General features: G+C 36.3%; 1 protein-coding gene across 1 annotated transcript in view; it reads right to left on the bottom strand.

Annotated features, from left to right (window-relative positions):
* Positions 1–17,702, bottom strand: part of GTDC1 (glycosyltransferase like domain containing 1) — a 261,970-nt gene that overhangs the window by 164,595 nt on the left and 79,673 nt on the right. Inside the window, 1 exon segment of the mRNA XM_069472992.1 lies at positions 14,905–15,078. Coding sequence (XP_069329093.1) covers positions 14,905–15,078 — 174 coding nt within the window.

Genomic DNA, 17,702 nt, shown 5'->3' with positions numbered 1-17,702 from the left:
CTTCAACCAACCTGCACATTCAGAAGACGTAAAAAAAATACTTGCAAGCATTAGCAAAAACATGCTTTCAATCAGAGCCAAGTACTCAAAGATTATATATAAGCATGTGAATAGTAGATTCTCTGTCTAGAAAGTATAATATAGTTCCACTGACTTTCGATTATAACAGCCTTGTTCCATAGTGCTAACCCTCAAAAATAGCCATCAAATAAAACATAACAAAAACATACAGAAAAATAAAAAGTAGGCTGGGCGCGGTGGCTCACGCCTGTAATCCTAGCACTCTGGGAGGTCGAGGGGGGAGGATTGCTCGAGGTCAGGAGTTTGAGACCAGCCTGAGCAAAATCGTGACCCCCGACTCTACTAAAAATAGAAAAACTTTAGCCGGGCAAGTAAAAATATATGGAAAAAAATTAGCTGGACATGGTGGCGCATGCCTGTAGTCCAGTTACTAGGGAGGCTGAGGCAGTAGGATTGCTTGAGCCCAGGAGTTTGAGGTTGCTGTGAGCCAAGCTGATGCCATGGCACTCTAGCCCAGGCAAGAGTGAGACTCTGTCTCAAAAAAAAAAAAAAAAAAAAAAAGTAAACAAAGCAACAAAGCAGAGCATGGGAAACATGCCCATAAGCAGCAGGAAACGGTGTTAGACATCCAAAGTACCATGAAAAGAGTAACTAAGGACTTGCTTTGTGAAAAGTTATTGAAATGAATAAAGTTAGTCATGAGAGAGGAAATGGAAAAAAACATCAATTGAACATTACAGTGGCGTGTGGATTAGCCATACAAGAGAAAATTAAGTCTTATATGCTTTAATATTCCCTCAAAGCATCACAAATTCAGATAGCAACACAAAACGGTCAGTTCACGTGCCTGTGAGTGGCAATTACAGTTAATAAAGTGTAACAGAATAGTAGGTGTGACCTACCTCATGCAGGGGAAGGGCAGGGAGATGGGCAGGGAATGCATACCATGTACAGTGTGAAACACTTTTCCTACATTCTCTCTCACATAGTCCTTACCTGACTCCTTTGATTTCATGTTAGGGAGCTAGGTCTTACCAGGTGACATAATTTGACCAAGATGCACATGTGGAAAGTGGCTGAGCCAAGACTGGAACCCAGGTCTGACTCTCAAGTTTATGTTCTTCCGTCTGGACCACACTTCCTCCTGTAATACATGAAACTCTCTCCACTAATCCCCTGTCCACACACATTGTGCTGTCCTCTGAACTAACCAGAACATCAGCCCACACCTAGTGATGTCAGCCGGCTATCCAAACAGGACTCAAGGATAAAAAGAGGGACTCGCCTGGTAGCCACAGGAAGAGTCAAAACAGGCACATCATCAAAGCCACACTGCATCGGAAATTTTAAATAGACTCTGGAGACGGACATGGAAGGAAAGTTTAAGAAAATTTTTTAATCATAAAGAATAATTTTTACAAAACTTGTGAAGAAAAAGCATAAAAAATTTAATGGTTGTGTAGAATATTGGTTCACTCAGGATTTCTGATACCAAGTCCCAGAAAAGGGAGATGAGAAAATAACTTTCAGGTTCTGAGTTTCAAATGCTGGAAATTCCTATTCCTCACTCTTAGAGTAGGTTTCATATGAGTAGTCCAGTGTTTACTGGAAAAGCAAAATATGTTATAAGCAAGTAGAGTTGGCTGAGTCAAATGCATTTTCACCTCAAAATGAGTTACAGATCAGAGAACTAGGTATTTTCAGTGAAAAATAGTCACAAGTTGTGATGCAACTGAAATATTTGAGATTCTTCTAAGAAACTTCTAAGAAACATTATCAATTCCTGAAAAAAATTGAGCTGTTTTGTCAAGCTGAATAATCCTGCCCTGCTAATTGCTAATACAATGAACAATGATGGTTCCACGTTTCTAACAATCTCATGAAGTTTTCAACTGGTTTCTAAATTCTGATTCTGCTCTAATCATTTCGAGTAAAAACCTCTCTACTGAAACTTTCTCCAGCTGTAAGATGAAGAAATTGGATGAGAAGATTTCTAAAGTTCTGATTCTATTCTTTCATAAGAAAAAAATCAACTGCCTAAAACTGAAAAAAAATGAATTTTTCTACAGTGAAAATATGGTTGACATTTTCCCCTGATTTTCCTGTTTCAGTTGGCAGTACAATAATTTTCAAAACCTTATGAATTATTTTGAGTTCACTTGTCCCTTTGGTCTTCTGTTTCCAACAGAATTTATCACTGAATCCTGGATATTTCATTGTCCCATTGTCTCTCATGTCCTTTCAAATCCATTCTCACAGCCTAAGACAGAAGCTCCCTCTTCAATTAGTGAAAAATAATTATAATATGCACTTAAGGATTTGGTATTATAAAGTAAGTTTTGGTATTATAAAAATGCAATGTGGTAGCTTTGAATAGACCCACCCTCTCTCCCTGCAGAATCACTTGGTCTGCTCAGGGTGTCAAGAGATACTTAATAAAGCAGACGCACACTGGGTTTGAATGAGGTGGGTGTCTGAAACAGATAAGTCATCTCTCTACATGTAAATAAATTGAGTTGCAGGCCATACTCATGAACTCAGAGTTAGAGGATCAAAATAGGAAGCACTGGACTGGGAACTGAATTTTAAACAAGGAATATATTTCCACGGATACAGAAAATGTATCACATAGGAAAGAAGAGATACTAACATGCTATTTCTTCTCTTGATGCCAACTATTGTATGTGAATTTTAGTGTGTGGCTAAGAAGGAAATAAGAGGAGAACTTCTACCATTTTCATTTCATGGCTGCTTAAGAAACAGGATCAAGATTTCAGCCTAGAACAATAGGCAAGGAAATGTGGATTTTACTGAAGGAGGGGCAAGAATTTGTACAAGTAGTGAACTTACCTTTAATTAAAGAAAATTATAACTAGATTTCTTATATTAAGTTCTCATTGCTATTTTCACTGATTTTTTTTTTTTTTAAAGAGACAGGGTCTCTCTCTGTCACTCTGTCACCCAGACTGGAGTGCAGTGGCATGACTATAGCTCACTGCAGCCTGGAATTCCTGGGCTCAATCGATCCTCCCGTTTTAGCCTCCCGAGCAGTTGAAACTACAGGTATATGACACCATGTCAGGCTAATTTTTCTTTTTTAAAATTTTTTTTGTAGAGATAGTTTCTCACTATGTTGCCCAGGGTGGTTTCTAACTCCTAGGCTTAACTGATCCTCCTGCCTCAGCCTCCCATGGTGCTAGGATCACAGGCCTGAGCCACTGCACTTAGCCCACTAAATTTTTTTAAAGTACCACATTTAATAGTACTGATATACAAAATTGAAATCTTCCGAAACAAAGTGACAATTATTTGAGAACTAGTTTCATGGGAACACTTAATAATAACAATAAATTTGTAAGCAACATTGAGTCAAATTTAGTAAGAAAAAAAACAACCAAACTTAAGGAAAGCTTATCATTTCTCACAGAAGCACCTTTATAGATAGTTGGTAATATAAATGTTGTTAGATGTGAGAAAGGTCTGTGATTCACCTCCTATTAGGCCAACAGTGCAGAAGACTCTCAACATACATGACAAGAGTACGTACATAGAAGAGTACTTGGATTTAATATTCTTAGCAATATTTCTAAGTAGAATCTTGGCATTCAGTCCAGCATAGGTGGACTGAATGCCAAGTGCTAGAGCAGTACTAGAGCAAGCAACACTGTTAAAAAACATAAAAAACAAAAATTGGAAGTTGACATAAACCAAACATCAACTGATGCTCTTAAAATTGCTGACATCAGACAGGATTGCAATTTAGGGCACAGTTCTAGCTCTACAAAAAATTAAAGGAATTACATATAGGTTAATGAAAGCACAAAAGAAAGATACTACTTGGAGAACACATAAATTAAAGAAATAATAATAATCATTTATTTAATGCTTACTATACCTCAAGCATTTTACCAATTACCTCATTTAATTCTCATAACTACCCAATGAAACTAATATTTCTCCCCCTACTTTACAAAAGAGAAAAGAAAATGAAGTGGAAAAGGTCAAGCAACTTTCTTAATATCAGTCAGCCGGTTAGCAGAAGACAGAGCTCTGTCTGACGTCAAAGCCAATTTTCTTAGGCACTATATCACGCTGCCCTATCATCATGATTCCTCTGATTCATCTCAGGATTCTCTATACAAAGGGACTGACAATGATTTAGTAGTCATTGAACTCTGAGAAGACAAACAGAAAAGTAATTCAGTATACTCATGCTTACCCAGAAATAAAGAGCTCAAAAGACCTGGTGGTTTTACAAATTTTGCACTTAATTTTTATGAGACAGTAACAAATGACAAGAAACAGTTATGTTGTATTTATTTGGAAAAAATAATTTGGGCAGTATCAAGTATGTCAAAGGAAAGAGCAAATCCAACCAAAACTTCTGCAAAGGCAGGTGAATATAACAAATCACACTAAGTTGTAAATGACAACACCTAATGAGGCAAAATAGGACACTTCCTGCTGGCTAGTTGCATCTAAATGAGCCTACAACATCTCTGACTCAATATATACAACTCTGAGTTTACCATCTTTATACCAACAAATCTATTTCTCAACTTTAATAGCACAGATATTCTCCAAGCCACTGTAATCAATACTTCAAAATCATCCTGACACTCTTCCATCAAGTTGTGACATCGACTTGCCAGGTCTATAACCAGCATGTATTTATGTGTATTTCCTCCTCTTCATCTGTATGCCAGCTCCCTCATTCATGTCTTCAGTAACCTATTCTAGTAGTTTCTTCATTTGCTTCTCTGCTTCCTAGTTTCTTTCCCATCAATATTCTATTATACTTATTGATACCAAATTCCCCATTTTATACCAGTGCCTTCCGCATGACTACAGCCCAAAGTCCAAATTCCTCAGCCTTAATCCTCATCTCTAGTCTAACCACCTCTTCATACAACTGAGTCAAAGGCAATTAATCTCGTCTAGATCCACTGATCATTCACTGCCACAAATCTGTGTACTACTTCTCTCTCTTTATAGTATGCCCTCTCCCTCACTCTAGCCCACCCTCCTTTCCCCAATAGCAAGAAACTTCATGGCAATAATGGAAGCACATACTTGAGTCAGATGTTTTAGGTAGCTATGCGATTTCAGGCAAGCTTAACATTTCGAACCTCAGTTTTCTCACTTGCAAAGTGAGGATAATAGTACCTAGCTTGCAAGGATTTGGTAAAGATGAGAAGTAATACATATAAAGTGCATGCCCAGAAAAGGCACTTGATAAATGATAGCCATTATGATTACGCCCAAAGCTTAGTCAGTCTTTAATGCCCAGCTCAAATGCCATAAAAACCACACAGTTTTTTCTTTCTTGTACTTAAAGTCACCTGAGTATGTCTATTATTCCTTAATCTTACTAAGATTAAGGACCCTGTCTTATTTATCCTTATACCTCAGAATATCTTATATTTACCATGCAAACAGCAAGCTTTTAATAGATATTGGGTGAAAAACAGCATATATAAAATCTCAAAGAATTAAATTACTATTAAGTATATTTTATTTTATCTAATTACTTTGAGGTACATTTTTAAAGAATTTTCTATGTAACAAAGTCTTTTACTGGAATTTCCTAGGAAATGGACCACTCTGGATAAGAGATTATTCTGATAGCTTACTGTTCAAAGGTATATTACAAATTGTTTATTTTTTATTAGAAAGCTTTCTAGAACATTTCCTAGCATTCTTAAATAGAACACTGAACAACTGAAATTACTTCTGTACTGATTACTCATCATCATTTCCCACCAGCATGGAATGTATACATATTACAGATGCCGGGCAGATGCACACAAGGGTGCATGTGATTTTTCCTGTCATATGACAGTCCTCACACTGCTAAATTATGCCGTTTGCCTGCTGTCATGTGGATTGGCAGGACACAAGGCAGTCTCTGCTTTTTATTATTTATTTGAATGATTGGTAAACTTTAGATCCTCAGGTGTTCTATAGAATTACTAGAGTTTTCTGAATTTTGTTCTCTTTACTTTTGAGGTGAGAATCACGTTGAATGGGGAAGCTTGCCAAAAAGCCTGTCAATAGACAACCAAAATGATGACGAAGAGTATTAATAAAGCCACCAAAATTTACTGAAAACTTGTTAGGTTGTGGGCACTGTGCTCAGGAAGCACATTATAATAATCTTGATCCTCACAATAAACCTCAGAGATGGTGCTATTTCAATCTTCATCTGACAAAAGGGAAAACTGAAGCTCTGGGAGGTTTAGTGATTTGTCCTAGGCTGAACAGTGGTAGAATGCAAACTGGAATCCCCGTATACCCATACTGTTGAGTCACACTTTTTATTTAGCATTATGGAAAGGGAAATGATTGGACAAATAACTTTAAAAAAGATAACCAGAGTTTAATCCTTCAAATATCAAAATAATGTACTTGAAATCTTTCTAACATGCATTGTATATAGCCCCCATTTAATGAATAGAGGATATAACATATAATTTGTTCTGGCCATGATCTTCCTACACTGATGGTCAGTCATTGTGCTAAAGGAAGCTCGGTGATGCCCTCTGAGCCATGACGGGAAAAGAGCCCAGGAGGACCTTCTGCTGATTCCCTTCAACTATGGTTTGTTTGTCAAAGGTCGTTCATCCCAATTCGGTTGTAGCCCTGCTCCATGACTCCCTTAGGGCTGATGCCCCTAGCCAAGTATGTTCTCCGATTGATAATTATTTCTCTACACTGTGTGTAGCCTTTGCTTCTTACTTCCAGATTTCCTAAGACAGGACTACAAGAACCTAAGAAAAAAATGGACATCAAGTCTATGATGTAAAATCAAGTAAATGTTCTCTAGACTCAGGAGAAAAGGGGCTGATTATCCTACAATGAAAGACAGAGTTTTTGGTATTGCTGCTGACTTCAGAGAACTTTTGGTGGGGTAACTGCTAAACTGAAGAGAGCAAAAATCTAACTGTTGTAATTAGATATCAACACAGATGGCAATTTCATTTTAAAAAAACGAATGAAAGAATGAAAGAATTAAATTACTGTTAAGTATATTTTGAGTAAACAAGAGTTTGTTCTATGTAACTTCAGACCAACAAAACATCTATAAGTATATATAAAAATATATAAATGCTGACAACCAAACTGTCTCTTCTCTTAACAACGATAGTCAAGAGGAAGATAGTTACGATCTAAAGCAGCATGAAATATTTGTAATAGATATAAAAGATATTTCTTGACAATGAATACTGTTAAACATTGGAATGATTTATCAAAGCGTTTTTTTAAATACAGTGATTCTATAATTTCTTTAAATGACATTCAAAGGAAACACATTTCTGCATTCATTTCGAAGAGCCAAAATAATTGTTAGCAAATATGGATATATTTAAATTTCAGCAAAACTTTTCTTCTACTTTAGGTGTAGATTAATATTCAAGAGGACAGCACCCATTTCATTATTTCATAGAGCAAAGGCAGTAGTTTTACTGATAATATGTCTAACACTAATAGTTTCTCCAAATATCTGAGAAATATGACCACATGTGGTAAGAAGATTAAGGTGTTTTCTGGCAGCCCCCACCCCTAAAAGCAGAACTCTTGATAGCAGAAAACAAAAAGTTTTCGATAGGGAGCCATGGGAGCTGCCTTCTGTCCTATCAATCCACAAATTCTCAAATTACAAATCTGCTGTTGTTTTCTGACACATCTGCTTTGCAATGTAAAATAGTGTTTTCTTTAATAAGAATTCTTCAAAAAGCCCTTAGGCTCCATGCCTTTGTTTGCACAGCCTGGGAGTTTTCATTTAAAGTTTTCACACTGTTTTTAAAATTCCCTATTTTTGTTTCTAAATTAGTTAGGCAAAGTCCATAAACCTCTGTTTTGGCTCCACATTTTAGCTACATAGAAATGATAGAGAGAAACATGCAGAGAAATTCCTAAGGTTTGAATAAATGAGATTACCCCAAATGACCAACATCTTTTCCCTCTCTCTTTTGCTGTCAAAAATGTAGGAAGTAGGAAAGCAGAGATGCTCTTTACAGAATCCCTACTCCAGGGTTGTAAAAGCTACTATGAATCAAGGAAATTCACGTAAATCCACTTTTGTTTTGTTTACTCTGTGACAATTGTGACAATCAAATTTGATGGAAAATAGGAATAGACAGTAAAATAATGACAGAAATATATGAAATCCTGTCTTAATAATCACAGCAAGGTTGATAACTGGATGCTCTCTTTGGCAACTAAACTGGACCTAAAGCCCAGATAAAGCATATATTACACAATCTGAAGTAATTTGCTTTAATTTGCTCAAAGTCCAAACTTAAATTCCTATGGATATAGCATCCATTCATTTCCTCATTAAAAAAGAAATCAGTGGGTAATTTTTTAAAGTCTCCATAGGAAATACATACATTTGATCTTTTCACATTACCTATGTACAACCATAATGAAGAAATTTAAATTCTTTTTTCACAAAGTAATGGGACACAAAACGCAGGCAAATGGTAAATATATACAACTATAAGCCCTGACAGCCTGAGCATTTGTCTCTCTTCACCTTTAACCCAACTGAATATTATTTGAAGAAGATGATATCCATGTTGATACACTCTGTTCATGACTTGCTGATGGAGTTCCTTGAAAAGACATGATCCTTTTCAAGGATAAAGGATACTACTTTGTAATTTGCTGTACTTCTACAAAACATTCTTATATGTTCCAATTTGTTGGAAAGGGGGATAATCTAGTTATAGGAAAATCATAGAGACTCCTTCTGTATGGAATGCTGGAGGGGAGAAAGATGGAAGAAGTCTGATGCTGTGCGGATGCAGCCTACTCCACCCTTGACGCCTAATGTGATGGGTTGGGCACTGCCCTGTAAGATGAGTTTCATGCTATAGGCTAAGTTGTAAAACAAAAGAGTTTGGGTAAGTGGGACATAACTAGAAACAAACAAAGAAAAGGGTTTGCGTACACATGAAATCACAGTCTGAGTTTGTAGCTGTTTCTTTGAAATATTCCTCCGATTCTGCTTCTTTAGCCCCATTTTCAATTTTTCTATCAAAATTCTTTCTTAAAATTTCTCATTCCTCTTAAGGTGTCTTATTTTCCAGAACTTCAACCTTGTAAAAGTCAGCTTTCTAAAGGTAAATCCTTTCTTTCATAATATTATCACGATATGCTCACTTTCAACTTGTCTGTCAGTTCTCTTCTATAAATCATTCATTATTACCGGTCAAAGTCAAATACTAGGGACGAGAGCTTCTCTTTGTGGGAGAGGCAATATAGCAAAACTGTTAAGAGTCTGGGTTCTAAAAAAGTGTTTGATTTCTGGTTCTACCTTTGCTATCTGTATGTGTGACCATAGGCTAAAAGTTACTTAGATTCTCTATGCTTGAGTTTCTTCAACTACAAGTGAGAACTACCTTTTAGAGTTGCAAAGATAAAATACTAACATATGTATAATATTCTTAGTACAATGCAGGGCATAAAGTAAGAATCAAAAAGGGTTAGCTGCTACGGTTAGCTCTGCTTTCTAAAGGTGACATCGTCAGAAAGTAAGCTTCAAATTCTTCAGATATTTTAGACTAGGATTTGCACAAAGGTCTGGATATTTAAAATTCCCCTACTTCTGCTAGACCTTGCCCTTATGACAGTTACATGATCCAGGTAGGAAAATATTGGCTTCCTTTAGCATCTAGCTCAGCAGGCTGCAGGATTCCTTCATTTTTTCTCTCCGTTACACACTCATCACCATGGAGTTCCACGTGAAATTTGCCTTCCTGAAACCCACAGTAAAATGGCCTTAATTTTTTATCTAATCTATATCCTTTAACACAGAATAGTTTTCTTTTGTAATATATTCCAGTACTGAGTCTCATTTCACCAAGTCTTGAGATCGTATTTATATTCTGGTATTAATATTGCAAAATCTGCTTTGTTGACTACCGATCATCTGGCAGCCCTGGAAGCCTTCAGTACCTAAAGAGCCAGTGTCTGTAACCTGGCAGAAAACAGAGATTTGGTCAGTGGCAAAGCTCTAATCAGGGAGATCTAAAAATGATAGCTTATTGAAATGTCCCCTGGTCACCTAAAGCTTAAGGATATTACAACTGCACGAGAAAGGCTTTAGAGGTTTATTATCTTCCCTTAGGTAAACAGGGCTCATACATGTACATCTTAGAGTAAGGTATAATGTCTACCTCCATTTGCTGTCATTAATTTCTGCCAAAAGTAGATTATGTGTTCGCTTACATTCTTAAAATAAATTTACCAGTTCCATTTAATCTCTCTTAATAAATCACAGCCATCCTTTTGATGTACAAGCTGTACAATCATGGAGAAATGTCTGCAGGGGTTATTTGATGTGCAGAGTTGCCTGCCCTGCCATAGAATGGCTCCAGGCTGCTATGTTTTTTCACTTCCCATATATTTTTTTCAAAATAGTTTATCTCTCTCCTCCCTTGTTGTCAAGCTGTCACTCAGCTGTCACTTTTTACTGCTGTCAGTGAGCCTGCCTTTATCACACCCCCAATTTGATGCTGCTAATCTGCTGTCAGCTGAAAAATCAGATAATCAAGACCTCTGAAATTGCATTTACAGTAAGTGCTGGGCTGAGCACGGGATGGAGATTTTGAGATACGAGTTCTAGTTCCTGCTCTGCCTATATCTAGCTGTGTGATTGGTGAAAGACACGTAACTTCTCTGGGCCTTGGTACTTTCATCCATAAAATGAGGAGCAGTGGGTGTGTGTGTGGGGTGTGTGGGGTGTGTGTGTGTGTGTGTCTGTGTGTGTGTGTGAGAGAGAGAGAGAGAGAGAATGCAGGTTGGGGTGCCACTGACTCTCTGTCAAATTCAAGGATACTTTTTAGTCATCATCTTACTTAACCTCACTGCTCTAAATTCACTACTTATTGTCTCTTTAAAACTCTCTTCCCTTTATTCCACAGGATAATTATCTCATTGTTGACCTCCTAATTCTTATTTTTTCTTCTCATTTCAATCTTGGGCTCTTTCTCCACCAATCCCTTAAGTGTCAAGAGTGCCGAAGAGGCTCCAATGTCAAAAGGTCAGGATGATGATGAGAAACCAGCAAAGGAACCTGAGAAGCAGCAGTTTGTGTGAAAATCAGGGTGTTTTAGGTCTTCAAAGCCCACTGAAGAATGTGGCATGGTGTGTCAAACAAATATTGCGATATGTTAAACAAGGTAAGTACTGAGGTGAGTACTGACAATTGACCACAGGATTTAGAGCCATGGGAGGTGACCTTGCCAAAAACAGTTTCACTAGAATAGGTTCAAGAGAGAACAATAGGAATAAAACTGGATGCAGCAATTATAAACAACTGTTTCAAGAGGTTTTGCTACTAAGAGAAGGAGACAAATGAGGCCGTAGCAGAAGGAAAAAGGGGAATCAACACAGAGTTTTTTTTAAAGATGTCAGAAATAATAGCATTTTTGCATGCTAGTAGGAATGATCCAGAAGAAAGGAAAATAGGAGTGGATTTATTATAGAAAAGAGGAAAACTTATGATGTAGAATCGAGAAGGAAAAACTGCTAGAACAATAGTCCTTCACTATGTGAGAAGGATAGGTTCTATGAAGAAGTAGAGACGGGGTCTTAGATAGAAGTGATGCCAGTTTATCCACAGTAACAGGTGTGAAGATAAGAATATGCACCCCAAAGTACATAACTGGGTAGATCCAGTGGTGTCAGCATATAAAAGTTCTCTTCTGAATGCTTTTATTTTCTCAGTCATCACCTGAGAATGCAGATAGAAGATTTGGTATTGAAGGGTTCCAAAAAAGAAGAAGGCATGATTAGTTATCTAGAAGAGGGGAAATGTGGATGCTTGCCCAGAAGCTCAAAGGGCCTGTCTAAATTTAGGAGTCATCAATTTACAACCCGATAAGAAGTTGGATGTTTTTCTCCTGTCATATTCAGTCCCATAAGTGTAGGTAGAAAGTAGGTGAACAAATGGATTTAACCGGGTGCCAGGAGTTTTGCCAATCAAACATGAAGCAAGTGGTATAAAAGATTCATGGCATATGCAAGAGAATAAATACAGTGTAAGGATGGAATATGGTAGTTAAGGTGGAAAAAAGAAAAAGGAAACAGGACAAGAGTGAGGAAGAAGTGTCTCAATCAATGGATGGTAGGGTCTGGGGAGGCCAAAGGATTGTTGGACTCAGAATGATAAAGAAAATAAATAAACCAACTTCTATATTTTCATCAGACTGACCCTAGGGCAGAGTAGTTCTCTATTTTCATGTGTTGATTATCGGAAGGTGAGTGGTGAAGGGGAGATGGTCCTCTATATTCAGGTGGCAATAAACGTGCTATGTTATAAATTAATGGGAATGGGGGTTAATAAGATAAAATAATGTCTTCTTGGGGGTTCTATTATATGCTGGGCACTATCCTAGGCATTTGGTATACATTATTTCATTTAATCACTACATCATCCCTATGAGGTGATATGGTCAATACAATCATAACTATTAAAGAACCTAAACTCAGGGTCATTCCACTGGCACAGGTCACAGAGCTAGTAAGTGGTGGTCAAGACTCAGATACATGTATATGTGACTACAGTATTTAAGAACTTTCTCATCCCAAAATATCCAATATATATAATGAAATATTTTCAAGGGAATATTCTCTATTGCTACTATTTTTCTGGTCTTTGGGAGTGAGGCAGGGGGTGGGTAAGGAGGGCAAGAGGTAGCAGCAGGTGCCACAAGTCCAATATTACTGAATGCCTAAGTGATGGACATGCTCTGAGTTTTAACAGATTATCAACTCTATAAATCCTCACTTATCTTGTTGGAAATATGGCTTTTCTCCATCTCTAATTAATATTCATTATATTATATAGCACACTGTATTAATAATTTCACTGTATCTTCTGTTTTGTTTTTACTTACGTTCATTTTTACCATGACTAAATAGTATTTGTGTAGGGAGAAAGACATACGTATTTACAAGTTTTTTAATCACCTTTGTTATTTTTTCCTTGGAATTACTAAATATCTCAATAAAATAATACTCTTTTTAAAACTGCAGGCACTAGAATGACAGTCATTCATGCAAATAATCACTTATACTATATGGGTTCCAGTTGTATAAAGCAAATTATCATTTGAAAGTAATTCAGATAACACTCTGGGCTAAGACTTGCTTATAAACGTTATCTTGGCCACAATATTTCTTAACCTTCTTCTATTTAGCTAAATTCCTTTATTGTAACATGGTCGAAATTAATAAACTATTCAATTGCCACACAGGTATTATTAAACATATGATGTTGTAGGAACATATCAGATACAAATGAATTTCAAAACTTTATTTATTTGGAATTCTATAGCAGTAATAACTAAAATGAGCCATAACCACTTTAAGATGTATATTTTGCCTATATGGTATAAAAAAACTTAAAAACTTATATCAAAAAATAAGGTTCATATTTTTAAAAATTCAGATATACTACTGTGTTCTAGTTAATCATAGACCTAAAATATAACAAATATATTTTTCAAAAGTTTAAATTCCTTCATCACAGATAAGAAAATGATATGTCTATATATATATTATATATAATACACATATACATATATATCTGAAAAATGATTGTGAACTTGGTTCCATTTAGCTTTATAGTTTTCCAAACAGCAAATAAATCAGTAAATGTTTTTGACAAATGACCTATAATGATAGGAAGCATGAATACTAAACCAAAATTTGAATCAAAATCATAGGGGCCTAAACTTTAATCCAGTCTGTGACACTGACGGGGTGAGTGCCAGCCAGTCTACTTCTCCAGGCCTCTGTTTTCTGCACTCCATAAGGTAAGGATTGGGCAAGGTGGTCTGACTTAAATTTTAGGACTCAGTAAATTCATTTGGTATGAGGCAGATTTTTTTTCAGTGAAATATTAACAAATAAGATAGTCAAAATAAATCAGCATTAGGGGTACAGATGAGGACTATTGTCCCACAGCAAAATCTGGGTGAATTCAGTAAGTGTAGAACATAAAGACTAATGCCGACCTCCTGCACAGTATGTATGGATATTAAATCATTTACTGCCTTCATTTCAGGGATGAGGACGAAACCGCTGTCTCTGAACTCTTTTAAAGATGCAGTCAGTTAAAAAACAGCAGCATCTCCAGCTAGTATGAGTTCCTCTGAAGTAAACTTTCTATTCACAATGGAGAAATATTTCTGGTGGTAGTAAAAACAGTTTTGCTAGGTTTAATCAAAAGTGCAAAGCAATTCCAGAATGCTCCCTTTGAGCACATCAACCATTGCTAATTCAGGGTAGGCCTGGCAACAAGGGCAATACAAAATGTCCTTAGTAACTAAGAGAGAGAAACAGCAATTAAGTGTATTTGCAACCCCATATAGAAGACTGAACTCTTTACTAAGATAGTATGAATAATAAAAAATGGAAGAAGGGAAAAAATAGAATAAAATAGCATGAGAAATGAAAATAATCCAGGCAGTGACACTGATTTACTTAGAACAGTTACTATTATACATGCAAATAAATCAATGAGCGTAAGTGGAATACAAAGGTTGAGAAATATGCTTGAGAATGACTTCTCTAAGAGAACAACAAATAAAGAAACAAAGCAATGTTAAAAGCCAAAGCAGCTTGTTTTGGCAAACAAATAAATAAGAGAAAAGAAAGGAAGAACTCAATATCTGAACTAACTATTCAGTGAAATGTTAGAAACATGATTATTTAAAATCTTTGTAAATCACAGCATGGTGAGATTCAGCACAATTCTCTAACCATGCATATGCTGAACAGTTAACATTGGCAAGAAGAACACCAATTTCTATACTTTTGAGGTATAATTTATGACATAATATTGAGAATAGAGTCAAATATACTGACCTGCTCACATCAGGAAACCTGATGGGAAAGTAAATAACTTGGCACTTGGGTCTGATGATGCTTTCCAGATCCTTGGGCCTGTGATCAGGAATCAGCTTCATAAACTTTCCAATAGAAGTGAGAAATGACTCCATATTAAAACTTGAGTTGAATACCACCACATCAGCCACCAGGCTGTAAAGGGAAAGGATAAATGCAAATGATGAGCCCAAACCTATTCAGAATTATTTTTATAAACCTAAAGACCTCTATGTATTAATCAGAGTTTATAGTACACCTTAGGTTTGCAAAGAGTCTTCAATCAGTCTCCATCAAAATGTCTCCAATAGATAAGTTAGTTTCATTAGTATTCTATCATTGGAAATTGGATTGTTGGCCTCAGAGGGTAAAGGCAACAGGGAAATGAAATGATTTAATGGTATCACATGAAACTTCAAACCAAAGCATATTTTTCCACAAGGCCAGGAACCTTCTATATTACGAACAACATTAAGTACAGCAGGACCTTTTTCTTGTGGCCCAACTAACCATGTTGAATTTTTATGTTAGTGATGTGCATCATTTTACACCGTACTACTGAGAACAGAACATTTGTCATACTTCTCACTACCTTCAAGAAGCTGAATTCAGACAAAGCTAATTTTCATACTAGGGCATGATACCTTCATACTATTTGGCTAAAGTCTATTTCTTGTTTTAGCCTTTTCTTCAAGAAACTGTGTTAGGTTTTTAAAAGCTATGGGACTACAAAGGAAGGATTATAGTATCCCTACAATAACTTATTTCACTATTAAATTATATTTGGGGTAGTCAGAGAAGTAGAAGAAATTTATAGAAATGGATCCAGATATCCGTATCACTGGGTCCTACTGATTACATAAAGGAATATATAAATTATAAAAGACTGCAACACCATGGACCTTCAGAATAAACAAAGTACCAGGGACCTTCAGAATAAACAAAGTAAATGTGATACATACCAGTCCCAAACTTACAATGGTTTAAGATTTTTTGACTTTACAATGGTGTGAAAGCAATATGCATTCAGAGAAACCATCCTTTGAATTTTTAACTTTGATTTTTTCCTGGGCTGGGGATACGCGATACGCTGCTCTCTCACAATGCTGGGCAGCAGCAGGCAGCTAGAGCTCCCCGTCAGCCACCCGATCATGAGGGGAAACAACCGATCCTCCACAGTGTACTTACTGTGCTGCCAGGTTGTGCCCAACTGTAGGCTAATGTAAGTGCTCTGAACACGTTTAAGGTAGGCTAGGCTAAGCTATGATGTTAGGTAGGTTAGGTGTACTAAATGCATTTCGACTAAACATTTTCAACTTAGAATGGGTTTACCAGAACACAGTCCCATCATAAGTCAAGGAGCATCTGTATACAAGATTAAATAGGCAAAGCAGTTAGTTTTATTTCACCCTAAAAATGATATTAATACATCAATAACACTGAAAAAGGAGACATGTAAGTCCATATAAGAATACCACAGCAAATCTTCAGTTTAATTTGTCATATTTGCTGAGACAACAAGATTTGCTATCATAACATTGATACACAACAGAATGGAAAACCAACAAAAGGAATGTTGACGTGCCTCCCTCCAAAAATCGCTTTTTCATACAAGCATCTTTTTAGTTGCTACCTAGTGCAAATTTGGGAGGATGGGGGTGATTACAACATGGATACTACAAAGGAATGTCACAGAAGTGCTGACACAACACTAAGCAATAAGGAAGCCAATATAATAATATACCAAAAGTTGAAGGATGTGTTACAGCTAGTCTGTTTTCACCATATGTCACATATTGTAATAGCGACCCACAGGTCATAATATACAGTTATGACATGTGTTCATAAGTCAGAGGGTTAGTGAAACCTCAGTTTAAGGTGAGTGCTTATGTCAGTCATCTTTAAAGTCCTTAACTGCCACACGGTCAAGAAAGAAATCTGACGGTGCCAAAAAAGCAGAAGTCAGCAAGAAAACTAAAGAAACATTTGAGGAAGCAAGGGTCATACTTTTCAAAGAGAATTTAAACAGGACTGTTTTCTGACACTCTTATTTTTCCTCTGGACAACTATGAACCATTTTTTTCCCATTAAGAAGCCAACTGATGATGAAGTCCACTTCTCTCTCTCCAAGCCTGTCTATAAGTTTACTCTCTTGAGAAAAGGAATGCTAAAAAATCATGTGCAAGCTTTTATAGTCCCATTCCCTGAGCGAAATTGATCTTTTATGAAAGAGAGGAGGGGCAGGGAGCTAAAATTTTTTTCAGATATCTGCCCTCAAAGGGCATGTGACCCAACTACTTACATTCTTAAAAATCCAGTCTATGATAAATTAAAGATCCAAGATAGTTTACAGAACTATTCTTTTTGGTGCTTTTCCTCCCTAATATGCGTGGGTATAACTTCCATTAACTTTAAAGCCACCCATGAAAGGAAAAATAGGCTTAATTTTTTTTCCCAGTGATTTCTCAGGGGTAATAAACATACACTATCTGAGGAAAAGAATGGTGCTAATTCAAGAAATCAAAAGAATATTACAAATGTTTTCCATATTGATAAAGCACAAAATGATTTTATTTTCATTTTTAAAACATATTTCCCTTCTCTGTTTCCATATAAAATAAAGTATCTTAATTTTATTATGAAATTTTAAAACGGTTGCTTTTTTATGAGACATTTGACGTGAAGCAGTTCCAGTCTATTTTGATAGCTCTGCTACTTCACAATTGAAGCAGCTTGTAAAAATGATTGTAGGAAAACAGTTACAAAATGCTCAAAACACA

This window comes from Eulemur rufifrons, chromosome 1 (assembly GCF_041146395.1).
Source record: "Eulemur rufifrons isolate Redbay chromosome 1, OSU_ERuf_1, whole genome shotgun sequence".
In the NCBI taxonomy this organism is placed as follows: domain Eukaryota; kingdom Metazoa; phylum Chordata; class Mammalia; order Primates; family Lemuridae; genus Eulemur; species Eulemur rufifrons.
Note: the sequence above shows the minus strand (reverse complement) of the source record. Positions and strands in the feature narration are given on the sequence as shown.